At 46.5% G+C, this 25,520-nt stretch overlaps 2 protein-coding genes across 6 annotated transcripts in view; one reads left to right on the top strand and one right to left on the bottom strand.

Moving 5' to 3' along the window:
* The window catches only part of MICOS10 (mitochondrial contact site and cristae organizing system subunit 10), a 285,369-nt gene that overhangs the window by 175,337 nt on the left and 84,512 nt on the right, over positions 1-25,520 (bottom strand). The window lies entirely within an intron of this gene.
* UBR4 (ubiquitin protein ligase E3 component n-recognin 4) overlaps positions 1-25,520 on the top strand; it is a 90,667-nt gene that overhangs the window by 47,063 nt on the left and 18,084 nt on the right. For all 5 annotated transcript variants that reach the window (XM_069874441.1, XM_069874440.1, XM_069874438.1 and 2 more), the window contains 28 exons: positions 1,705-1,854; positions 2,552-2,779; positions 2,892-2,970; positions 3,479-3,721; positions 4,643-4,811; positions 5,394-5,538; positions 6,648-6,733; positions 7,222-7,309; positions 7,424-7,617; positions 8,640-8,879; positions 9,997-10,135; positions 11,108-11,233; positions 11,401-11,529; positions 11,984-12,327; positions 12,563-12,653; positions 13,013-13,097; positions 13,483-13,610; positions 14,332-14,461; positions 15,301-15,458; positions 15,959-16,068; positions 17,828-17,969; positions 19,126-19,207; positions 20,171-20,344; positions 20,777-20,898; positions 21,505-21,702; positions 21,821-21,901; positions 24,656-24,743; positions 25,127-25,254. In XM_069874441.1, coding sequence (XP_069730542.1) covers positions 1,705-1,854; positions 2,552-2,779; positions 2,892-2,970; positions 3,479-3,721; positions 4,643-4,811; positions 5,394-5,538; positions 6,648-6,733; positions 7,222-7,309; positions 7,424-7,617; positions 8,640-8,879; positions 9,997-10,135; positions 11,108-11,233; positions 11,401-11,529; positions 11,984-12,327; positions 12,563-12,653; positions 13,013-13,097; positions 13,483-13,610; positions 14,332-14,461; positions 15,301-15,458; positions 15,959-16,068; positions 17,828-17,969; positions 19,126-19,207; positions 20,171-20,344; positions 20,777-20,898; positions 21,505-21,702; positions 21,821-21,901; positions 24,656-24,743; positions 25,127-25,254 — 4,077 coding nt within the window. The remainder of the gene's footprint in view (positions 1-1,704; positions 1,855-2,551; positions 2,780-2,891; positions 2,971-3,478; positions 3,722-4,642; positions 4,812-5,393; positions 5,539-6,647; positions 6,734-7,221; positions 7,310-7,423; positions 7,618-8,639; positions 8,880-9,996; positions 10,136-11,107; positions 11,234-11,400; positions 11,530-11,983; positions 12,328-12,562; positions 12,654-13,012; positions 13,098-13,482; positions 13,611-14,331; positions 14,462-15,300; positions 15,459-15,958; positions 16,069-17,827; positions 17,970-19,125; positions 19,208-20,170; positions 20,345-20,776; positions 20,899-21,504; positions 21,703-21,820; positions 21,902-24,655; positions 24,744-25,126; positions 25,255-25,520) is intronic.

The following is a 25,520-nucleotide window of genomic DNA, read 5'->3' as shown; positions in this document are numbered from 1 at the left end:
CCATTGCATGACTCCTTTTGTTTGACAGGCAGAATTTCTGAACCACCGCAACTTCTTGTAGCGAGGAAGGCTGACTGTCAGTGGGAATTCCACACCCGATCCTAGACCAGTTCAACCACTGTGCCCATTTTGTGCCCATCTACAAGAAGGGTCGCAGGGAGGATCCAGGGAACTCCAGGCCTGTCAGTCTGACCTCAGTGCCAGGGAAAGTCATGGAGCAGGTGATCTTGAGTGCTATCATGAAGCATGTGCAAGAGAACTGGGTGATCAGGCCCAGTCAACACAGGTTCACAAAAGGCAGGTCTTGCCAAACTAACCTGATCGTCTTCTATGACAAAGTGACTCAGCTGCTGGATGAGGGAGAGGCTGTGGATGTATCTTCTTGGACTTCAGTAAAGCCTTTGACACAGTTTCTCCCAGCATTCTGCTTGAGAAACTGTCACCTCTGGCCTGGCCAGGCGCACACTCTCCTGGGTGGAAAACTGGTTGGCTGGAGGGGCCAGAGAGTGGTGGGAAATGGTGTGAAATCCAGCTGGAGGCCAGTGACAAGTGGGGTTCCCCAGGGCTCAGTGCTGGGTCCAGCCCTGTTCAGTGTCTTTATCAATGACCTGGATGAAGGCATCGAGTGCACCCTTAGCAAGTTTGTGGATGACACTAAGCTGGGTGGAAGCTGGATCTGGTGGGGGACAAGGAGGCTCCAAAGGGATCTGAACAGGCTGGACCGTTGGGCAGAGTCCAATGGGATGAGGTTTAACAAGGCCAAATGCCGGGTGCTGCACTTGGGGCACAACAACCCTGAGCAGCTCCAGACTAGGAGAGGTCTGTCAAGAAAGCTGCCTGAGGGAGAAAAAGACCTGGGGGTGTTGGTGACAGCAACTGAACATGAGCCATCAGTGGCCCAGGTGGCCAAGAAGGCCAGTGGCATCTTGGCTTGGATCAGAAACAGCGTGGCCAGCAGGTCCAGGGAGGTTCTTCTCCCTCTGGACTGGGCACTGGTGAGACCGCTCCTTGAATCCTGGGGTCAGTTCTGGGCCCCTCACCACAAGAAGGATGTTGAGGCTCTGGAGCGAGTCCAGAGAAGAGCAACAAAGCTGGTGAGGGGGCTGCAGAACAGGCCTTATGAGGAGCGACTGAGGGAGCTGGGGCTTGTTTAGCTTTGAGACGAGGAGGCTGAGGGGAGACCTTACTGCTCTCTACAACTGCCTGAAAGGAGGTCATAGAGGGGAAGGGAGCTGGCCTCTTCTCCCGAGTGACAGGGCACAGGACAAGAGGAAATGGCCTCAAGCTCCAGCAGGGGAGGTTTAGGCTGGACATTAGGAAAAAATTCTTCACAGAAAGGGTCATTGGGCACTGGAACAGGCTGCCCAGGGAGGGGGTTGAGTCACCTTCCCTCGAGGTGTTTAAGGCTTGGGTGGACGAGGTGCTAAGGGGCATGGGTTAGTGTTTGATAAGAATGGTTGGACTCGATGATCCGGTGGGTCTCTTCCAACCTGGTTATTCTATGATTCTATTCTATTCTGTCTAGTTAAAGTCCTCATGCAGGTTTGTTGTGTTATTTTTATTTGTCAGTCAGGAGGTGTTCTGGCCACAAAGGTGCAGAAGAGTTTTGTTTCTAGGACATCAAAGATCATACCCTGTAGCCTGTCAGGACACCACACTAGCAGCGTCCAGCCCCAGAGCTTGATGGGTTGCTCTTGCTTTCAGGGTCATGCTGCAGATGTTTTTGAGGCCTACACACAGCTCCTGACGGAGATGGTACTGCGGCTGCCCTATCAGATCAAGAAGATTGCAGACACAAACTCCCGCATCCCACCTCCCATCTTTGATCACTCTTGGTTCTACTTCTTGTCCGAGGTAAGTGAAACAGGATACATCTACAGGCTTTAACAGAAAAATTCCAGTCACGTTACCCTTCCTGGGAGGGATGATCTTTTGTAGGACTGATCTCAGATCTTCTTCCTCTGGATAAAAGGTGAAGTCTTGGCTTTGTTTTACTCCTGTTGGACAGGAATCTATAGGAAAGCATACATGGAAGATAAGATTGTAATTATTTCCTCTAACTCAATGTTTGCTGCCAGAAAACTTCAATAGAAAACCTTCTCTGAGGTGGTGCAGTGTAACATGCTCTGCTGTTGGTGCTTAACTTAGTCCTTACCAAGGACTATAGATGGATCAGTAAGATTTTAGAGTGTATCTTTTCAGTCCTTTGGTTGTATAGCTTCCTACTTGAGATTATCTTACATTTGCACAGGTTTGGGGAAGGAGTTCTTGATTAGGCTTGACCAGCTTTTTATTTGAGGTCACAGACGACAAAGAGTGGTTTTCTGAAGCAGTTCTCCGCAGCTCAGGATGCTGCAGTGTTGCTGTGCAGTGTTTCTTCTGCCAGTGGCTTGCTTTTACGGGTGATGTTCCAATACCTTAAAGCTAATAGGCTCTGTAATGCATTTCCTATATCTTCTTTTTTTTGTAAGAAAACGCATCCTACATTTGTTGGTGCAAGGTGCTTACTGGTGAGTTCACAGTGCTGATTTTATGAGCTTTTCTTTGCTAGTACCTGATGATCCAGCAGACTCCATTTGTGCGCCGCCAAGTCCGTAAGCTTTTGCTCTTCATCTGCGGATCAAAGGATAAATACCGCCAGCTCAGAGACCTTCACACGTTGGACTCCCATGTTCGTGGAATCAAAAAGCTGCTGGAAGAACAAGGCATTTTCCTTCGTGCCAGTGTGGTCACAGCAAGTTCAGGCTCTGCCCTGCAGTATGATACGTTGATCAGCTTGGTAAGGAAGAGCATGCCACTGTCCTAGGAAAGAGTGTGTGTTGCATTTATGTGAGAAGTTGTTAACAGAAATACCGACACAGTGTTTAATCCTGTCCCGTTGTGCCTTTCAGATGGAACATTTAAAGGCTTGTGCAGAGATTGCCACACAGCGAACTGTGAACTGGCAGAAATTCTGCATTAAAGATGACTGTGAGTTCTTTCTGTGGAAGTATTGGAGGGAGGAGGGGGGATGCATTGCATGTTGTGATTTGAGTTGGGACTTCTCAGATGAGAAAGCGGAGCAGAGAAGAAGGAAGGACAGCTGAGAGTTTTGCGTAGGCCTGAGCTACTGGAAACATACTAATTATCACAGTGCTCTAATTGCACTAGTTATAGATGCAAAAGCAGTGTAAACAAGAGAACACAGATCTCTTATTGCATCTGTTCCTTAGGAATATGGTGCAATGGATAACTTAAAGGAAGAGGAGATCTGTGTTCTCTTGTTTACGCTGCTCTTGTTCCATTGTGCAGTTTGGGATGAAACCCTTAACTTTGGTGTACTCAAGTGTTAGCACTTCTGTAGTTGAGGGCAGGAAGCTTCTGTGAGTTTGTGGGATGGTCTTTGTCACGTTTGAGGAATTCTTGTTTTAGGTTTGAGATTTTTTGCTTGCCATTTTTTAAGTTTAGGCTTTTAAAGAATTTCTTCTTTCCTCCCCAGCGGTTCTCTATTTCCTCCTTCAAGTCAGCTTCCTGGTGGATGAGGGAGTGTCGCCAGTTCTCCTGCAACTGCTCTCTTGTGCTCTGTGTGGCAGCAAAGTGCTGTCTATGGCTTCATCCTCTGGATCGTCCAGCACCTCTTCTGCCTCTGCTCCTGCTGCATCAGGCTCAGGGCAGCCAGCAACACAGAGCAAATCCTCCACGAAAAAGAGCAAGAAAGAGGAAAAGGAAAAGGAGCGAGAGGGTGAGCGGCAGCTGTGCGCTTCTCTGTGGTGGTTGTAGGGATGAAGCCTGGCCTCTCAGCTTTCCTTATTCTGTTTAAAGAGAACTGCTTGCTTCTCCTTGTGATAAATACCAGTGCTGTGAAACAGTCATGGATCATGGTGAGGGCATTTGCAGACTACATCAACAATTAGGAAAGAAGAGCAGTTTTAACATATGTAAATTGGAGAGGGGCAAAGAGGAAGTCTTAAGAACTGGGGCTGAGTAAGTGCTGAGTATATCCCAAACCCACTGGGAGTATTTATTAACTTGAGTGGGCTTTAAGTTGTCTAAGGGGAGTGACCTACTCTAGTGATGAAGCAGCTCCCAGCAAATTTGCCTGTCCTGGGTTGGAGGAGGTTGAAACGCTCATGGGGATTAACACAAGTGGTGGAGATGCACACCCAGTTAGCTCTGCTCTTCAATGATTACGTTCAGACATGTTGCCGCTGTCTGATGTGTAAGCGCTGTTGGAGCCAGGGCTGCTGCTTAATGAATATCCAGAGTCCTGGGAAAGTAATTAAGCTTTCCTATAGAAGTCATGAGCATAAATTCTCTCTTGGCTTTTCTTCAAGGAGCCATTTTGGCATTCTCTGCCAGATGGTTCTCTGTGAGTCTATTCACTGCTCTGTGGCTGAGCAGTTTCTTTTTGTCGGGATGTGTGGCGCGTTTCTCATGTCCTTACTGGTAAGTATTGCAGCAGTTTTCCTCTGTGCTAGCAGGAGTACTAGGTTATATTTTTGGAAAGAGAAAAGAATGTTAAACTCGCTTTTTGCCTGAAACACAGATTTGACCCCATTGTCCTCACTGCATGACCTATAAAATAAGAAGCCAGCCTGCCTGTGAGGTACCCCATTCATCTGATCTTAACTCTGTCTTCCTTCTGTCACCTGTTGTCCCCTAGGCGAGAGCTCGGGCAGTCAGGAAGACCAGCTGTGCACAGCTCTGGTGAACCAGCTGAACAAGTTTGCCGATAAGGAGACCCTCATTCAGTTCCTGCGCTGCTTCCTGCTGGAGTCCAACTCATCCTCCGTGCGGTGGCAGGCGCACTGCCTCGCGCTCCACATCTACAGGTGAGCTGGGAGGGAGCCTTGGACCTGGCTCTTCTCTGCCAGTCTCAGCTTAGTGATGAAGCACCCTGTCCTTACGTAAGATTTTGTGCTTGAGCCTCTGTCCTTAAGGGTGCTGGAACTTTGCAGATGATTGCATCCCCTTGAATTGCTCACAGTATTGCAGTTATTGGGGCTGGGGGTAGTTGTGACTTATTTGTTACTGAACAGCTTGAGTTATCATCTGCCAGAAGCATGATATTTCTGTCTGCAGAATCTGGGTCCTGACATCTTTGTGAGTAGGTGTTTGTGGGTGACTGACTTTGAGGCAGATACAGGCTCACACGGCTGAAAAGGTTGGAGTTATGTAGGGAAAGGCACCCTCTGGGATGCTGAACTCCTGGATTCTTCAGTTGTTGCAAGACAGCTGCTTCAGAAAGCACTGGAAAACAGCTGGTGGCAAGAAGTGATGAGATGTAACTCTACAAACACTGATGTATAGCAAGATAGTGGTTCCCAAGTTCGGCCAACTGTAGCATGTATTTGCCTTGTGAATAAAACCTCGCTATCTTTAATAGCCTGGTTGATGTGTAATGCATCCAACAGGAACTCTAACAAGTCGCAGCAGGAATTACTTCTGGATCTCATGTGGTCAATCTGGCCAGAGCTCCCAGCCTACGGAAGGAAGGCTGCCCAGTTTGTAGATCTCCTGGGATACTTCTCTCTGAAAACGCAGCAGACTGAGAAAAAGGTATGGGGTTGTTCTGAAACAGGGATGCAGCATCCCAGGCCCTGCTTCTTCCCATGAATTATGTTTGTGCTGGGACAGATTTCCTGTCGAAAGGGCTTCTGGTGGAAGTTAATTTTGTTTCCTAAATTTGAATGTTAAAAAAGGCCTCAAAGGGGTCTTTAAAGAACTGGGCAATGTGGAGTTTTTTGTTTTATTGCTTTGGGTTTTCTGTGCATTTTGGGTTGGTTTTTTTTTTTCATTTAGAAGAAAACTTCTTTCCCACAGGAAGCCTTTGTGGGAACGTAGATTTATCTGCCAGCTCTAATTCATAGATTTTTGATATCTCGGCTCCTAGAAGTCTTCTGTAACCACAACTTTTGAACAAAGGAAGTGCTGGGATTTCCTAGGGGACCAGTGGGCTTTTGAAGAAGTAATCTAGACGTGCTGATATGTGCATGGAGGCCAGTTGCAAGTGGTGTCTCCAGGGCTCAGTGCTGGGTCCAGCCCTGTTCAATGTCTTTATCAATGACCTGGAGGAAGGCATCGAGTGCACCCTTAGCAAGTTTGCAGATGACATTAAGCTGGGTGGAAGTGTCGATCTACTGGAGGGTAGGGAGGCTCCAAAGGGATCTGAATAGGCTCGACCTGGGGGTGTTGGTTGACAGCGACTGAACATGAGCCAGCAGTGGCGCAGGTGGCCAAAAAGGCAAATGGCATCCTGGCTTGTATCAGAAATGGCATGACCAGCAGGTCCAGGGAGGTTCTTCTCCCTCTGTACTCGGCCCTGGTGAGACCACTCCTTGAATCCTGGATTCATTTCCGGGTCCCTCACCACACGAAGGATGTTGAGGCTCTGGAGTGAGTCCAGAGAAGAGCAATATGTGTATAATTAAAGAGCTGGGAATGCCTTACGGATCTTAGCAGGCATTTGCAGTGATTGCCCGACAAATAGCACTGTTATTGTGGCAAGGGTCTAATTTTAGGATCATTTACATTCCTGAGTAATGATTTTACCACATAATTCCTTGTGGGTATTGCGTGTGCATCTTCTGCGGGACCTGGAGCCCCACGAGATGAGAATAAAAAAGAAAAATCATTGAGAAGAGAACGTTTTCTTAACTGTGTTTCAGTTGAAGGAATACTCACAGAAGGCCGTGGAGATCCTCCGGACTCAGAACCACATTCTCACCAACCATCCCAACTCCAACATTTACAAGTGAGTGACTCCTGACTTTGATCCCTTTCACTGAAGGAGCTTTTGGGCAGAAGGGGAACACACAATTCTAACACAACTGTGGTAGAGGCAGAACCCCTGATGAGGTTGCATGTTTGCCGCAGCCGGCCTGGGAGAGGAGCAGATTCCTTTCTACTGTCTGAAAAACGTGACGTTCTGTGTGCTGTCAGCAGTTTGGGTTTAACTTTTTTGCTTTAATTTTCAGTAAATGTAACAAAGCAAGGAACAATTTTGGTGTATGGACTTGCAGAATTGAGTGTTACGCGCTTAGTCGTACCATGGCTGTTGGTGATTAGACTGATAATGCTGCCAAGTGAAAAACAATCAGTTTCAACCTGCATTACATTGTTCTGTTAAGCAGTCTGAGACTGAGGACTAGGAGTAAACTAAACCCATTCTGATCAGTGGCTTGTGTTTAAAACACAGTGAATGCCAGATTCCATATGTCAGTGTTCTTCCCCTCATTCCAGCACATTGTCTGGGCTGGTGGAATTTGATGGCTATTACCTGGAGAGCGATCCTTGCCTTGTCTGCAACAATCCGGAGGTGCCCTTCTGTGTAAGTAACTACTGTTCTTAAACCCTTTCCGTTTCCCAGCTGTTTACAGCAGTGCCATTTGCTGCATTTCTAGGTTTTTGGGGATGCAGTGTGTCCTTATTTTTGTCTTCTCAGCACATCAAGCTCTCCTCCATCAAAGTGGACACACGCTACACTACCACCCAGCAAGTGGTAAAACTAATCGGCAGCCACACCATCAGCAAGGTGACAGTGAAGATAGGAGACCTCAAACGGACCAAGATGGTCCGAACCATCAACCTCTATTACAACAACCGGACAGTGCAAGCCATAGTGGAGCTGAAAAACAAGTATGTTCACCCTTTTTTTTTGTGTGCAAGTCTCTGACATTGTGATCTCTGCTGAAGTGTCTGGCTTCTCATTTTAGCTAACATTCCTTCTTAGGCCGTTACCATCAGCATTGGGTAGGGTTGTTCCGAGTCTCCTAAAATAAATTATTGAAGAGAGGATCCAGGTTTCACCTAGAGCTTTAAATACACCTCTAATATTTGTGTATGCCAAGTTCTTACAGGCTCAGTTTTAAGCACGAAACTTAATTGTGTGGAAAGCAGTATTAATATCAAGAGCACCTCCTGGAGAGTTTGACTTGGAGAGGTATTTGGACCTTGCAGCATCTCCAGAAACACAGAAAGCATTAACACTGCTTGTTTGAAGCCATGTAGTGGAATTAAAACCAGAAGTTTTAATGGCCTGACTCTCGGCTGCTGCTTTGCCCACAAAAATGGCTCCTTTTCAATACATTGCTCAGTCTGGAGCCAGTTCTGTTTATATGCTTTCCTTCTTACTTCTTGAGATGCTCTCACCAGAATCAGATCTCTTTGGCTTAGGGATTAATCTGTGCCTGCCGCTTATTTGAAGTCTTAATCCTCTGTGACATCACGAGTGGCTGCTGTGGAGAGGATTATGATGTCACAAAGAGAGGATTCTGACTTCAGGTTGAGAATAAGCAGTGGGAGCAGATGAGATCTTTAGAAATAAATATCCTGTTTTCATGCAAATGTCCTTACTAATAAAAAAATGGAGGTGAAAATCCCTAGAAAATGTCTGTAGAATTAAAGTTTTTCCATGAAGCATCACCAGCTCTTTAATCCCAAACAGTCTCTCTATGAAGAGGATAAAGGCTTAAAATGTATTTCTGGCTACATATCATGTCAATACAGAAGCTAAGGAAACGAATCCTAGAACTGCTCTCCATTCATCCCATTTAAAGTAGATTTGGAGCTGAGACGGCTGCGTTTGGCTTCTCTTCCTACACGGGCAGGAAGGGCACTTCCCCACAGAAACACGCCGCTGCTTTCTTTCCTTTTCCCAGGCCGGCTCGTTGGCACAAAGCTAAGAAAGTGCAGCTGACCCCAGGCCAGACGGAGGTGAAGATTGATTTGCCACTGCCCATCGTGGCTTCAAACCTGATGATCGAATTTGCAGACTTCTATGAGAATTACCAGGCTTCCACGGAGACCCTGCAGTGCCCCCGGTGCAGCGCCTCTGTCCCGGCCAACCCGGGTGTGTGTGGTAACTGTGGTGAAAACGTCTACCAGTGCCACAAGTGCAGGTAATGCAGCCTCATTCCTCCCCACAGAGCCACCACTGCGGGTTTGCAGGACCCTTGTGCTGTTGCTCCTGTTGGATGTTGAACAAAATACCCTACTATTTAAATACACGATGCTGGTTAATACAAGTGCACAATCAAATTAGTCGAGAAGTATAAAACAGGCTTATAGGGATTTAATGCTAATGCAGGCGAACAAAGGAAACCCGATAGGACAATACTGGAAGAATGCAGAAGTTTCAGATCAAGTTTAGAACAGAAAATTCTGTTATTTTGGGCTTGCCTGTTGAAGGGCACAAGGCTGGGGTTCAATTAGGTGATGGCAGGGGGGTTCCCTGTAGGATCCCTGGCTTAGCTTCCAAGACGAACAGTGCTCGCTTGTCTGTTCAGAGCTTTTGTTGTGCTCTCCTCATTCACAGCAGGGCTCAGGGTGGAATTTACTGTGCGCTAGGCAAGCTTTCACTACAGTGTTATAAATCCTTCTCTTTTGTGGGCTTTATCTCCTTATCTGTTATCTCTTCCTCCCTTATTGTCCCATATTCCTCTCTAATCTTCATGGGATTCAGGCTGTTGAGCAGGTTCTTCCCATAGATCATCTGATTACTGGTACATCGAAAGGTTTCCATATCCCTTCCTGAATTATGGGAGCTATTAATTAGAGTTGTGCAGCTCTTGTCTGCAATGGGATAATGGTGTAGCCGGTCCCACTGCAACTGGGTGAAGAGTGGGAGCTATGAAAAGCTTAGACCTTACAAACCAAAATGGTTTCCTTTTATCTGTGTTCTCACAAAGGGCAAACGGCCCTTTTCTGATGTTCTGCTGGGAATTACTGGCCTTAAAGTGGAATCATTAGGAACCAGTTCACATCGGCCTCTGCTTTTTCCGTCCAGAATGTGACACCACTTCTAAAAGGATTTTTTTGTTGCCTGTTTTTTAGGTTTTTATTCTCTCGTAACCCATGTATTTCATGTGGGGCTCCCCTGGGGCAGTTTGGTAGGTTGGACGTTTTAAGGGCCATCCTCCTCTTTTACCTTCCGAATCCATTCACAGTTACTTCATTGCCTCAATTTCTTTGACAAAGCTTATCTGCATTCTGTGGCCTTTCTGGCTTCTCTTTCAGATCCATCAATTATGATGAGAAAGATCCCTTCCTTTGCAATGCCTGTGGGTTCTGTAAATATGCTCGCTTTGACTTCATGCTGTACGCCAAGCCGTGCTGTGCAGTGGATCCCATAGAAAATGAAGAGGATCGAAAGAAGGTGAGATTCACTAGTGAAATGCTGTATGTCTTGGCCGAGTCAGCAGTGTAGTGGCATCAGAGGTCCATCCCTCATGGGAGTAACATGGAAAGTAGTGTTTCTCACTGACAGAATCACAGAATCACTAGGTCTTAAATACCTCCAGGGGTGATGACTCAACCACCTCCCTGGGCAGCCTGTTCCAGTGCCCAACGACCCTTTCTGTGGAAATTTTTTTTTTCTGACGTTCAGAATTTTTTTCTGATGTCCAGAATGACCAATGCAGTCCTTATTTATCATCTTACTCCACTCAGTAAGTAGTTTTGCAAAAGACACAGTTCAGTGCTTTGTTTGTGAAGGAAAGCTGGGAGGTGCTCTTGATCAAGGAGTGGAGGGATAGGATCGAGAGGGATGCAGTTTTAAGCTGAAAGAGGGGAGATTGAGATGAGATCTTAGGGAGAAATGTTTTGTTGTGAGGGAGGAGAGGCCCTGGCCCAGGCTGCCCAGAGCAGGAGTGGCTGCCCCATCCCTGGAGGGGTTCAAGGCCAGGTTGGATGGGGCTTGGAGCCCCTGATGCAGTGGGAGGTGTCCCTGTTCATGGCAGGGATTGGAACTAGATGGGCTTTGAGGTCCCTTCCAACCCAAACTATTCCGTGATTCTATGAAAGCAGCTCTCTAGCTCTGCATCTCTGTGCCATGCTCTACAAGAGGTGAATTTGGGTTGTACTGTGTGTGTTCCCGTCCCATCTGAGGAGCCCTGATAAGGAATGAAGAACCTGTTGCCTTATGTAGCCTATCCCAAGGGATGAGTGTGCTGGGTACAGTGTCAGCAGAGCGGTGCTCGGGGCACAAGTGGCAGGATCATAATATATTTATGGGGTTTTTCCAGTGAAAGGCAAAAGAGGCAGAAGACTTGGAGGTTGGTGGTTGTAGTTCTGTAGAACTAAAACTTGTGTCTGAATATAAAAGTTTCCTTTCCTTTTTTATTCTTAGGCGGTAACAAATATCAACACTCTCCTGGACAAGGCAGACAGAGTGTATCACCAGCTAATGGGACACCGACCGCAGCTGGAAAACCTTCTGTGTAAAGTGAACGAGGCAGCTCCTGAAAAGCCCCAGGTAAGACAGGGCAGGCAGATCTTGCCTGGAACCCTAGGCAGATGTGATAATTGCCTTTGTACTGCCAAGAACAAAGAAAGGCCCTGGACTTGGATGCCGTTCTGCAGGAGTTATTTTTGTGTGTAGCCTCCGTATATGATTCTGTTCTGTTTTCTGCTCTGCTCCAGGATGAATCTGGCAGCAGTGGAGGGATAAGTTCTACCTCAGCCAGCGTGAACAGGTACATCCTCCAGTTAGCCCAGGAGTACTGTGGGGACTGCAAGAACTCTTTCGATGAGCTTTCCAAAATCATCCAGGTATGACATGCTTTGACTTGAGTTTGGGTTTTGCCTTTTCCTCTGTCGCCAGATGCGGCGCATATCAGAAATGGAAAGTAAGATGTTGCTATTCTGCATTTAACAATAACGGTAACGATAGGTGTTCACCTGCATATTTTCAGGGCAATAACGAAATAGTCAGTTTTAAAAACTATGATTACCATTAACACTATGGATATGTCACATTTCCAGTGTTTCATTGCATGTAATGTACACAAACAGCTTTTAAATGGAGCAGGTAACAGGGATTTAGGCTGGGATTTCTAATGGATTTCCCGTCTGCCATTGACACAATGGATTTTAGGTTCCGGGTCATGTGGTTAAAAATGTTTGTCCACAAAATATGCTGTGTAAATAACCTGTGAGTGGGATTAGCAACTATGTGGAGCCTCACAATTCCACAACTTTATTTTCTCCTTTTCTGTGTTTCCAGAAAGTGTTTGCCTCTCGAAAGGAACTCCTGGAATATGATCTCCAACAGAGGGAAGCAGCAACCAAGTCCTCACGAACCACTGTCCAGCCCACCTTTACTGCCAGCCAGTATCGTGCCTTGTCTGTTTTAGGCTGTGGCCACACATCATCCACCAAATGCTATGGCTGTGCCTCAGCTGTCACCGAACACTGCATAACGCTGCTCCGGGCTTTGGCCACCAACTCTGCCATCCGGCATATCCTTGTGTCCCAGGGCCTTATCCGAGAGCTCTTTGACTACAACTTGCGCCGGGGTGCAGCCACTATGCGGGAGGAGGTCCGTCAGCTCATGTGCCTTCTGACCAGGTTAGGTGGGATTCACTGTTTGCGGCCCTCTGATTTCCAGTGAACTCTGGAAAGCCCCACTTGTGTAAATGCGTGATTGGAAAAGAGTCGCTTTATAGGGGAGATCTCTTAGATCAGCAAACTGCAGACTGGAACTGCGTGTTCATTTGTTATCAACTAAACCGAAACCCCAGGGGCTTTTGATATTGACTACAAGCATGATGTAACAGTGTTTTCTTTCTCCTTCTGGAATTAGGGACAATCCAGAGGCCACACAACAAATGAACGACTTAATCATTGGGAAGGTTTCTGCAGCTCTGAAGGGACACTGGGCAAATCCAGATTTGGTGAGAAAGTCCAGTGTTTTCCTATTTCTTTTTTTTGCCCCTCAGCAACTGCTGGTGTGTTCTAATCAGTGCATTTCTCTATTATCATGGTCTGTTTGTAATAGAAGGTCTTTTTGTCTTGATAGGAATTAGGATAAACAAAGCACAAAGTTATGTGATGAGATGTATGCCTAGGTTTCTTCAGGCAGTTCTGCCTGTCTTGGCTCTCAAAGAGGTTGCCAGTTATCCCAAATGGGCATGGGATTAAATTTACTTCAATCGATGTGTTTGGAACCTGTGGTTTTTAAAAATCAGAAGGCAAAAAGAACTGCTGCAACACCAGCACTTCTTAAGCCTTTGAACTTGTGTCTGTGTTACAGGCTAGCAGCCTCCAGTATGAAATGTTGCTGCTGACAGATTCCATCTCAAAGGAAGACAGCTGCTGGGAGCTTCGGTTGCGTTGTGGTGAGTTCAAACGACTACTGTGAAAGCCTTATTTTAAAGTGCTTTGCTTGGGTCCATGCACCGTAGTAGGATTTTGAGGACAGGAACTGATGCTGACTCAGATAGGTTGTGATTAGAGTGAGAAGTGGAGTTGGTGCCAGGTAGTTTTGTCTTGGAGTAGCACCTTTCTTGAAACAGGAGTGCTGAGAAATAGAAAGATGGAGGAGTAAGAGGAAGGATGGGAAGACTTGTCTTGCTGTAATGAAAAATAATGGTTTTCCATCCATGGATGCATGAGAACGTGATCGTTTTGCTTGAGAGTATGAGATGTTACCTAACTCTGAGCACTTCCCACGTGCTGTCTGCAGATCCGATGCTGGCATACACGTCTATGTCTGTTTTTCAGCTCTCAGTCTCTTCCTGATGGCCGTGAATATTAAGACTCCAGTGGTTGTTGAAAACATCACCCTCATGTGCCTGCGCATTCTTCAAAAGCTGATCAAGCCACCTGCTCCAACCAGCAAGAAAAACAAGGTACTGCCTTAGACAGGTGCTGAGCAAGGCATCTGGAAATCTGCTGATTGAAGTCTGACACGCTGATCTCCATGATTAATAACTGTGAGGAAGCCAGTGCTTGCTTTTTCTGCTCACGGTTACCGGGAAAGCACAAGTCTTGTGACTCCTGTCTTTTTAGGCTGCAGCTTGCAGGTAGCTACTTTGCTTTTTTTACTGTTCTTTGGTGGCTTTGACCACTACTGTTTAAAACAGGGCTTTGTTTTTTTCCTCTCTGATCTCAGTCATGGGAAAAGAGGTACTTCAAAGCTATGACTTGGTTATTTTGGTCTGAACTTTGGTGCTTTCAATAGCTTTGTAGTACCCAAATATGATGGAATCAAATACCTTTGATTTTTAAATACAGAGTTACAATTTTGATAAAAATTACATTGGTTAGCTTCTACCTTGATTGTAATTTAGGATAGTGTTTGCGAGGGAGAAGGTGTGTTTCTGCTTTGATCTAGCTATGTAATAATCATAGATGGATGTCAAAGATGGGTTTACTGATCTTTCAGTAGCAGCTGGTATGAAGCCTCTTTCTCAATTCATTACTAACAGAAACTGCATACCCTGCTCTTGTCCAAGAGCAGCCTTCACCTGTTCATGGAGCAGACACAACCAGTGATTCACCTACAGTCGTTACTCTTCTGGGAGCAGCCTATGGCTTTCTGAAGAATCACAGGAACTTTTTGTTTATTAGGATGTGCCTGTGGACGCTCTTACCACTGTGAAGCCTTACAGCAATGAAATCCATGCACAAGCTCAGCTGTGGCTCAAGAGAGACCCCAAAGCATCGTATGAAGCTTGGAAGAAGTGCCTCCCTGCCAGAGGTAGCCTTCTGCGTTTAACCTTGGGCAATTTTTTGAAAGAACGTGTACATCCCTCCAGGTTGAATAAGGAATGTATTTCTGTTGTGTTGGCTTCTGTCCTTTGACATCTGATACTATCTTCACACTTACCTGTGTTGACCTTAGAGAGTGTAACACTGTCTTTTCCAGGCTGTGTTGCTCAGACCCTGAAGCAACACACTGAGCAGAAAACACACTGAGCCTGGAGATAATCAGGGGAGTGTCAAAAATGAAACTTGTTGCTTGTTTAAAATGTTACCAGTCAGCTGAAAAGCTGATTGAGTTCCCCTGGAGTCTCTGGGACTTGTTTCTGTCTTGGAAGTGAACATAGCTCCATGTAGAAGTGAAAATGGCAGCAGAAAGAAGTAAGAAGCCATTTCCCAGCTGGAGTTTGAAGAGTTTTCAGTATGAAGGAAAAAATACAATGGCAGATCCCTTGAGTTGTGTGGAGAAAAGAAGGCTCCAGGGAGACCTTATAGCAGCGTCCAGTATTGAAAGGGGCTCCAGGAAAGCTGGGAAGGGATTTTTTACAAGTGCCTGGAAGGATAGATGAGGGGGAATGGCTTTAAACAGGAAGGGGGAAGATTTAGATTAGACATTAGGAAGAAATTCTTCATGATGAGGGTGGAGAGGCCGTGGCCCAGGTTGCTCAGAGAAGTGGTGGGTTCCCTATCCCTGGAATTGTTCAAGGCCAGGTTGGATGGGGCTTGGAGCCCCTGGTCCAGTGGGAGGTGTCCCTGCCCATGGCAAGGGGTTGGAACTGGATGGGCTTGGAGGTCTCTTCCAGCCTGAACCATTCTCTGATTCTATGAATATTGCAGGTGTAGATGCCGATGGGAAATCACCCAGCAAAGCTGAGCTTCACCAGATTTATTTGTCAGAAAAATACGTTTGGAAATGGAAACAGTTCATGAGTCGCCGTGGCAAGAGAACTTGCCCTCTGGATCTCAAGCTGGGCCACAATAATTGGCTGCGACAGGTAAATGTGGGTGGCAGCTCTGATGGGGTGCAGCAGAGTTAATAGTCAGGGATTGCTGGGAATTTGCTGCAGTTCATGTGCTTTGCAGATAATAAGAGCGGTGATACTTGGAGAGGCTGTCACTGCATCAAGTTACAAGTCAGGCTTGCAGCTTTGTTCCCTTAAAAATACTACATCTAAACATTTCTCCATTAGTCTGAATGTTCTTAATTCTGAGCTGTTAATTGCCACAGTGCTCCTTCCTCTCTCCTTAGCTGCATTTTGACTGCTGAATTTTCATAAGTGCTGGGCAAAAGTTTTCCTTTCTGTGTGTGACAGTGAGTGTGGCCTGCATTGGTTAAATAGTCTGATGGTGAGTAAAGCAGGCATTCTTACAGAATCAAGTGTTTGAAAGATAAGAGAGCACCAAGCTGCCCTGCTCTGTCTGTGCCTTTTTCTATGATACCATGAGTTTATCTGTGCACACTGAATGATCCCATCCTTTAATGCTCTCACCTCAGGTGCTGTTCACTCCTGCCACTCAAGCAGCAAGGCAGGCTGCATGTACGATCGTGGAAGCCCTGGCTACCATTCCCAGCCGCAAACAGCAGGTCCTTGATCTCCTGACAAGGTATTTCCATGTTGCCACACTTTGCAACTCCAGCATTATTTTTCTTTAATTCCCATGAGAATCTTTCCCTTCTTCCTACTTTTTCACACCTCTCCCTGCCGTACCCCTGGTTCACAGGCCTTTTTTTGGCTGTGTTCTAAAACTTAATGAGCTGGGATGGTACATATTTATTTTTTACTGCCTGACACTAAGCTGTCGCCGTTCTGTGCTTTTACCAGAGGTAAACAAGTTGATTAAGCTGTGCAGACGTTTCCTCTGCCTCTTAGAGAGCAAAGTAATGGGACAAACCCATTTCCAGCTACAGTGGTGTAACTTAGCCCAATTGATGCAAGTAGTGCAGTTGAGGAACTCCTTTTTAGGACAAAACGCCACTTCAGCCATTGAGTAATCATAGAATCATATAATCACCAGGTGGGAAAAGACCTCCAGGATGAACCGTTCATTCATTCAGTCCAACCATTCCTATCTGCCACTAAACCCTGAGCACCTTTTACTCGTCTTTTAAAACCTCCAGAAATGGTGACTCAACCACCTCCCTGGGCAGCCTGTTCCAGTGCCCAATGACCCTTTCTGTGAAAAATTTTTTCCTGATATCTAGTCTGAACCTACCCTGGCGGAGCTTGAGGTCATTCCCTCTTGTCCTGTCACCTATCACCTGGGAGAAAGAGGCCAGCTCCCTTCTCTGTACAACTTCCATTCAGGTAGTTGTAGAGAGCAATGAGGTCTCCCCTCAGCCTCCTCATCTCAAAGCTAAACAACCCCAGTTCCCTCAACCGCTCCTCCTAAGACTTGTTCTGCAGCCCCCTCACCAGCTTCGTTGCTCTTCTCTGGACTCGCTCCAGAGCCTCAACATCCTTCTTGTGGTGAGGGGCCCAGAACTGAACCCAGGATTTGAGGAGTGGTCTCACCAGTGCCGAGTCCAGAGGGAGAAGAACCTCCCTGGCCCTGCTGGCCACGCCGTTTCTGATCCAAGCCAAGATGCCATTGGCCTTCTTGGCCACCTGGGTCACTGCTGGCTCATGTTCAGTCGCTGTCAACCAACACCCCCAGGTCCTTCTCCTCCAGGCACTTTCCAGCCAGACTTCTCCTAGTCTGGAGCTGCTCAGGGGTTTTGTGCCCCAAGTGCAGCACCCGGCATTTGGTCTTGTTAAACCTCATCCTATTGGACTCAGCGCAGTGGTCCAGCCTGTTCAGATCCCTTTGGAGCCTCCCAACCCTCCAGCAGATCAACACTTCCACCCAGCTTCGTGTCGTCTGCAAACTTGCTAAGGGTGCACTTGATGCCTTCATCCAGGTCATTGATAAAGACATTGAACAGGGCTGGACAGATGAATATCAGTTATGCTGTTAACTAGGAGGCTGATGGGGAGGATAGATATTGTGAAACCATAGAATGGTTTGCCTTGAAAGGGACCTAAGAGCTCATCCATTTCCAACCCCTGCCATGGGCAGGGACACCTCCCACTGGATCAGGGGCTCCAAGCCCCATCCAACCTGGCCTTGAACACCTACAGGAGTGGCACAGCCACCACTTCCCTGGACAACCTGGGCCAGGGCTTCCCCACCCTCACAGCAAAACATTTCTCCCTAGGATCTCATCTCAATCTCTCGCAGCTGAAAACTGTTCCCCCTAACCCTATCCCTGCACTCCTTGATAAAAAGCTCCTGTAAGCTTTTTGTTTCTTCCTTTGGTGTCTGTGAGCTGTGAGTACCTTTTGGTGCTGTGAAGTGGTTGTCAGCTTGTGTTGCTCTTTCCCAGCTACCTGGATGAGCTGAGCATTGCAGGCGAGTGTGCTGCTGAGTACCTGGCGCTGTACCAGAAGCTCATCAAACCGGCCCACTGGAAGGTCTACCTAGCAGCGAGGGGTGTCCTGCCCTACATTGGCAGCCTCATCACCAAGGTACGGACTGGCACAAAGGAATGGGGAAACCCAGAGAGCTTCTCCTTAACCTGGCAGTTCGGCTTTTTTGCTTTGAAATCTTCATCCCTTCATTCCGTGCCCCGTTGCCAACCCCTTTGGTCCAGTGGTCTCTGAACAGAAAGAGCTACAGTGGTTTTAAGCCCAGATGTAGTGTTTCTCAGCACAAACTGGCCAGTGCACTGCTCTGGGGGCGGCTGTGCTAAGGGATGTAAATATTGCTGCAGTGACTTGGCTCCCAGTTGGAAGCTGTCGTAGCTGCCAGACTGGACTTGGAAAGCCCTTAATGACAAGGAAGGATTAGGTATGCTACCGTTCCCGGAGTGTGAATTGCAGCCTGTGGGAGAAGCAGCATGTTTAAGTTGCAGTTTTCTGAGCATTAGGTTGTAGGAGTTTGTTGTGATGATCCCTTGTGCAGTCCAGAGAGGCAGGTCATAGAATCATAGAACAGAATCATAGGATCACCAGGTTGGAAAAGACCTTTGAGATCAAGTGCAACTGTACCTGTCCACTACTAAAACATATCTCTGAGCACTTCCAACTACCCGTCTTTTAAACCCTTCCAGAGATGTGGACTCCAGCACTGCCCTGGGCAGCCTCTGCCAGTGCCCGAGAACCCTTTCAGTGAAGAAATTTTTCCTGATGTCCAATCTGAACGTGTCCTGGCACAGCTTGAGGCCACTCCCTCTTCTCTATCACCTGTCACTTGGGCGAAGAGACCAACACCCACCTCACTACAACCTCCTTTCAGGCAGTTGTAGACTGTGATGAGCCTCAGCCTCCTCTTTTCCAGGCTAAACAACCCCAATTCCCTCAGCTGCTCCTTGTAATACTTGTTCTCCAGCCCCTCATCATCAGTCATCAGGGAGATGCCACCGTCTTCATTGTGGCCTCCCGTCCATCGTGGAAAGCCATTAGTGCAAAGCAGTGGTAATAGGTAGGGTAAGGGAGGAAATGAGGATGTTTGAGGTAGTTTTTCCTCTCCCTCTCCTCCTGTTGCTGCTTTGCAGTTCTGTTTTTTCTGTGGCTGGCTCTGTTTCTTTGCTGCGTTCCTTTGCACCCTGTGTTAGACACTTGCCCACTAGACATTATTGGCATTGCAGTGTCTTGTCCTAATGGGCTCATTAATTATTTTCAGGAAATAGCCCGTTTACTCGCCTTGGAAGAAGCAACGCTCAGCACGGACCTGCAGCAGGGCTACGCCTTGAAAAGTCTCACAGGTATTTGGTGGCATCAACACAGGTCCTGTAGCAGGATTAGAGATAGGGCGGTTGCTGTTCTGTATTAGGGTGTAGCAGAGTTTCAGGGAGAGGTGATTCAGTGTTTTGCCATTTTCAGCATTGGATTTTTGCCATCAATTTAACATTTAATCCCTAAATAGATTTTTTCCCTACTTTTTTGTGGTCAGTTTGAGTTTTTATTGACTTGTACTGAGGCACTGTATCATAAACAAACTCAATCCTATCACTTTTCCTCCCCATTTCTTAATTACATCTCTTGCACAGTGGAATTCCCAGGGCCGTTTGCTGGTTCATTTCCACATGTTGCTTCCTCCCTCCTTACTCTGTGGTTGCCTTTTTGGATCTTCTAGGCTATACTTTGTTTAAACACTTGTTAGAAATGGAAATACATCATTAATTACATCAATCTTTCTGTATTATCTCCCATGTTCATCAAAAATTAATGGACTAATTTGTAAAGCCTGTCTTCTTGCAAGAAAAAGCACATTGATAAATATGTCCTGGGAAAGAATCCAAGTGTTTGGTGGTTCTTTATTATAGGAGGGTCTGGTCTGATGGTGTAACTGATAAGCCACGTACCATGCTTGCTGTCACATTGTCAGAGCCAGTTAAATGTTGGGAGCGGAGCTATTGTCAGATTTTGATACATCTTGTGACAGGCAAATGTCAAGAAGGGTGGAGTTTTGTCTCAAATGCTTAGAAAGCTCATTATACCTTTTTCCTGCTCCCATGTGGTATCATTTACCAGGCAGCTCTTGCAGGCCAGGGTTTTGCCACCAACCACAGAAGCAAACTCTAAACTGCAAACTGTCAGTGGGAGTTATTACAAGTTGTTTCTTTGTGCTGCTTTTACAATATTGTGCCCTGTTTGCTGGCTGCATGACGTTTAGAGCTAAAAAAATCAAACTCTTCCCACTTCCTGAGTCCTTCATTGCTTTGTAGGTCTCCTCTCTTCTTTCGTGGAGGTAGAGTCCATCAAGCGGCACTTCAAAAGCCGCTTGGTGGGTACAGTCCTAAATGGTTACCTGTGTTTGAGGAAGTTGGTGGTACAGAGAACAAAGCTGATCGATGAGACCCAGGACATGCTGTTGGAGATGCTAGAGGATATGACAACAGGTAAAACCACCTCAGTTTCCTGACTCCAGGGTTTGGGTCGACCGAGATGAAAAAGCAGATTGTTAGAGATACACAAATAACTTGTTTCTAGAAGACTTTCTGTAGTGAGGGGTTTTCTATGGCTTAAACCTTCCAATGTTTCCTTCTGGCACAGAAAAAGTAAATGACATTCCCAGAGTTGTCTCTTATTTCCCAGGAATTTAAACCTCCTCCTTTTTATGGGATTGTTTTATTGCAGCCCAAACATGCAAAGGGTTTTCCTTCTAACTATACCAATAAACAGCCTTTCATCTTTTAAGTGGTGAATATGCAAAAAAAAGCGGGCACCAAAGTATGGTGCTCATTGCAGAACGATTTATTGTGTGTACCAAGTTAAAATGAAACCTGTAAAACTGACTCTTGTGTCTTTTTAATGCTTCCGTTTCTTGGCAGGCACAGAATCCGAAACCAAAGCATTTATGGCAGTGTGTATAGAGACTGCAAAACGTTACAGCCTTGATGACTACAGGACTCCAGTTTTCATCTTTGAAAGGCTGTGCAGTATTATCTATCCTGTAAGTAGAGAGATGGTTGCAGTGTCAATTATAAAGTGAGACCTCTTAAATAGATAGAGTTGCTTGCATTTTTGAAAAGATTCAATGTCTGCAATAATGGTTTAATGTAACTAGTTTGGAACTGCAGTAATGTGGTGTCCCATTCAGGGGTTTTAGTGTTCAGGTTCCTGCTGTGGCTCTGTGCAAAAGAGCAGAACCAGTGGTATTACAGAATCACAGAATGGTTTTGGTTGGAAAAGACCTTTAAAATCATCGAGTCCAACTGTCAATCCAGCCCTGCTAAGCCCACCACCAGACCATGTACGACATCTACTTGTCTTCTAAACAGGTCCAGAGACGGGGACTCAAGCACCTCCCTGGGCAGCCTCTGCCAATGCCCAACAACCCTTTCAGTAAAGAGATACTGTTTCATGCTGAGGATTTTGCTTACTAAGTGGTACTGGCAATCCTCAAAATGCCACCCAGGTGGCAGAGTGTGGCAGGATGCACCAGTGACAGAAGGACTGACGGTATTGGGACATCCTGTCACTTACTGCCATAGAAACACAGGAGTGGGAGTGCGGTTAGGGAAGACTGACTCACTCTGTCTCTGCTGCTGTTCTTTAGGAAGAGAATGAAGTCACCGAGTTCTTTGTAACTCTGGAGAAAGATCCCCAGCAGGAAGACTTCTTGCAGGGCAGAATGCCAGGAAATCCCTACAGCAGTAATGAGCCTGGCATTGGGCCACTCATGAGGGACATCAAGAACAAAATCTGTCAGGACTGCGACCTGGTAGCGCTGCTGGAGGATGACAGTGGAATGGAGGTGCGAATGCACACATGTGGATTTCTTGAATGGGGATGCTGTTTCTAGGCAGCTGATGGTTGCCAGAGGAGTGATGCAATGCGAGCTTGTTCTTGACTTTTTATTTTCTCCCTTTCAGCTTTTGGTGAACAATAAGATCATCAGTTTGGATCTGCCTGTGGCTGAGGTCTACAAGAAGGTGTGGTGTCCCACTAATGAGGTGTGTCTTCTCTTTATATATGTTAACAGCCCAAAGCACGTGGCCTTGATAGTAACACAAAAATGAACAGAAGAAACATCTCACAAGTCAGGGTTTATTTTTTGGCATATCATTTCTTCGGTATGATTGTTCAGCACCTTTCTGTGCTGTCTTAGGACAGACCCTTTCTCGGTTCTGCAGTGTAAGTGATTTAAAAGCATGTAATTCTGGCCCAAGTGAGTGTGTTGAACTTGTCCCTGTGGTGTATCAGACACGTGAGCTGTCTTCTTGAGTAACAAACTTTCTCGCGTTCCTCTGGGGAGGCAGCTGAACTTTGTCCCTGCCTTTCACAGAGGATTTCACACTCCATCTGCACGTGGCAGTTTGATGAGTGCTTGCAGACAGGGACACCAGATTGCTCCATCAATCTGCTCTTCAGAAACGAACCCAAGTTATTTATGCAGAGAAGAGCATCCAACATTTCTCCCCATTACTTTGTGCTTCTGCTCATGTGCTTTTCATACAGGGATCTCTAGGACTTGGCAGATTTCATCCTCCCAGTTTGCTCTTAGTACGTATGGCCTGTTTTTCAGGTGAAGAAATGGACCCCACAGTCTGAAGGGACCAGTCCACCATGTCACAGTAAGCTTGTTCCAGCGGTGGCTGTGGTCCAGAACAAGGTCTTCCTTTCCTTTTCTTGTAGCCACTAAAATAAATTCCCACTGAGAATCACGGACTCATTAAGATTGGAAAAGCCTTCTCAGCTCATCCTGTCCAGCCGTCAGCCCAACCCCACTGTGCCTGCTAAACTATGTTCCCAAGTGCCACAGCCCCACGGTTTTTGAACCCCTCCAGGGTTGGAGACTCCACCACTGCCCTGGACAGCTTCTGCCAGAGCTTCACCACTCTTTTGGAGAAGAAATTTTTTCTAATAACGGTTCTGAACCTCCCCTAGAGCAACTTGAGGCCATTTTCTCTCGTGCTGTCACTTGGTAGAAGAGACCAACACTCACCTCACCACAACCTCCTTTCAGGAGGAGAAGACATCCATCACACCAAATTTAGAGGCACTGCCAGTAGCACTTGAGATCATGAAAGAAGACTGATTTGCCCAACATTTCTTGTTCATTCCTCGTTTACTCTTGCAATCGCCTTTGACTGAAGCCTTGCTATCCTGAAACCATTTATTTCTGTGCTTGTGGGGGAGAACTCAAACAAAACGCCTGATTTCAGTGAATTATGATACAGCGAATGGTTCTCATCAAGCTTTGTTTAAATAAAAAAGCCTTCTGTGCTGCAAAATAAGCCCAAAGCTAGGTGACAGGGATCGGTGTTAGTAAGGTACCAGCTTGGATGGGGCTGATCTTATCAGCGAATTCTAATTTCAACTCAGTTCAAGTTCCTGAGGGAAATCATCGCGTATGCTGCCCCTGCCTGCCTGCTTGGAGCACGGAGGTGCCGTTCCCATGAGGTGCTGAGCTGTAGCCACCGTGTGGCTCTCCCAGGATGCAGTGCTGATTGTGAAAGGCTGAGTTTGCTCAGCATTACTGTCACTGAACAGCTTTCATCTGTCTTCCTTTGTGTGCCCCTCCGCAAAGCGCTTCTGGAGCCGCCATTCATGTTCCCTAGGAAATAGACAGGCGCACAAGAACGCAACCTCAGGCCTCTTTTTGTTTTCCTTGTCTCTCACTGGCTTTTTTTTGTTCATCTGCCATTTTACCAGAGCCCCTGTGGTGTTAATTGCTGGTCTCTAGCGTGGCCTTTGAGCAGATCTTCCCCTGGGGCTTTCCCTGTGCTTATGAATTTGCTGTGACATTAAGCGCTGCTTATTCCACATTAGGCTTAGCGCGCTCTCTGACAGGTTTTCTCTTGCAAGGTCTCCTGTTCCCAAATCTGGGATTTTTCTTTTCTGCTTTTTATTCAGACCTATGGATTAAAATGGAAAGTTCAGTGATACGCTGTCAGTTTTTCCAGCTGGAAATGCAACTGGAAAACTAGCTCTTTCCCAGGGTAAAAGCACGGCTTGTGCTTCAGTGAGTTGGGTTTTATCATTTTAGTAACATACTGTCCTGCTGAAAGCTCGTTAAATTGCCTTATACTCCTCCTCTTCCATTTTCCATCCCTACAGATTTTATCTGTTTAAAGCACTCATCAAATTAGCCTCTCTCGCTTCGTTTATTAGGCTGTACCCGATCCCTGTATTTCCCAGGACTGCTCTGCAATTGCAGAATCGTGGAATGGTTTGGGTTGGAGAAGACCTCGAAGCCCATCCAGTCCCACCCCTGTCATGGGCAGGGACACTGCCCACTGGATCAGGTTGCTCCAAGTCCCATCCAGCCTGGCCTTGAACACTTCCAGAGATGGGGCAATATCCTCAGAGGGAAAGGTTTTCATGGAAAGAAGGCATTTCTGTAGAGATGAACACATTGTGCTTGGCTAGATCTTCCACTGGTGCTAAAGAAAACTGTTGGAGAAGTCATAAGGGTGAAAACACCGTTTATTCCCGGCCTTTCTCTCTCGTTGGCAATGCTAGGAAAGGGTGGATGGACCGAGTGATGAGTTATTGACGGTTTTGCAGGTGGCGGCTTCACATTTTTTTTTAATTCATCTCAGTAAAGGGAGAAAGAGGGAGTGATTGTTACATTACCATCCACAGTCCAAACAGCATGAAGGAGAACTGAGGCTGGAGTGTCTGCTAGACACTGTAACGAGAACTAAACTTGTGTAGAAGTGTCTGCAGAGGTGTGGTTCATACAGTGCTCTCCTCTCTTGCAGGGGGAGCCCATGAGGATCATTTACCGGATGCGAGGGCTACTAGGAGATGCAACTGAGGAATTCATTGAGTCTCTCGACTCCACCACTGGTAATGCACTTGTCTCCTAAGGCTGGGATTGGATGTGAAATCTGAGGTTCGCTGCCGAGCAGTGACACTATTATCTGTACAGCACTGAGCTTAAAGGCGGTTGACGTTGTGTTTGCTACATTTACCTGCTTCACCTAGAGTGGAGGAGGATTTTAACAACGCCTTAAGTGTATACTTCAAACGTGAACACCTGCATGGCACAGGACTGTTCTGCCTGGCCCTTCTTCGTATTCCTTCTCGTAACTCATTTTAGATTTGATACAGTTGAACTGCTGCTAATTGTGTCCTGCTGTTCTCTCCATTTTGCTTCACTGTTTTGTCCCTGCATGAGCTTGCCATGTTGTGGCAGATTCCTCTCTTCACAGTCTATGTTTGTCCTGCAGATGAAGAGGAGGATGAGGAGGAAGTTTACAAGATGGCAGGCGTCATGGCCCAGTGTGGAGGCTTGGAGTGTATGCTCAACAGACTGACTGGGATCAAGGACTTCAAACAAGGCCGGCACCTCTTAACCGTGCGTCTCAGCTTCTGGTCTTTGGGGTCAGGAATTGTGTGCTGGAAAATGGCACAAAATCACAGAATCACTGGGTTGGAAAAGAGCTCCAGGATCATTGAGTCTAACCATTCCTGTCAAGCACTAAACCATGTCCCTGAGCACCTCATCCATCCATCCCTTAAATACCTCCAGGAATGGTGACTGAACCACCTCCCTGGGAAGCCTGTTCCAGTGCCCAATGACCCTTTCTGTGAAAATTTTTTTCCTGATGTCTAGTCTGAACC

This window comes from Phaenicophaeus curvirostris, chromosome 22, assembly GCF_032191515.1.
Source record: "Phaenicophaeus curvirostris isolate KB17595 chromosome 22, BPBGC_Pcur_1.0, whole genome shotgun sequence".
NCBI classification, from domain to species: Eukaryota; Metazoa; Chordata; class Aves; order Cuculiformes; family Cuculidae; genus Phaenicophaeus; species Phaenicophaeus curvirostris.
The sequence above is the reverse complement of the archived record's forward strand: the minus strand, read 5'-3'. Positions and strand labels throughout refer to the sequence as shown.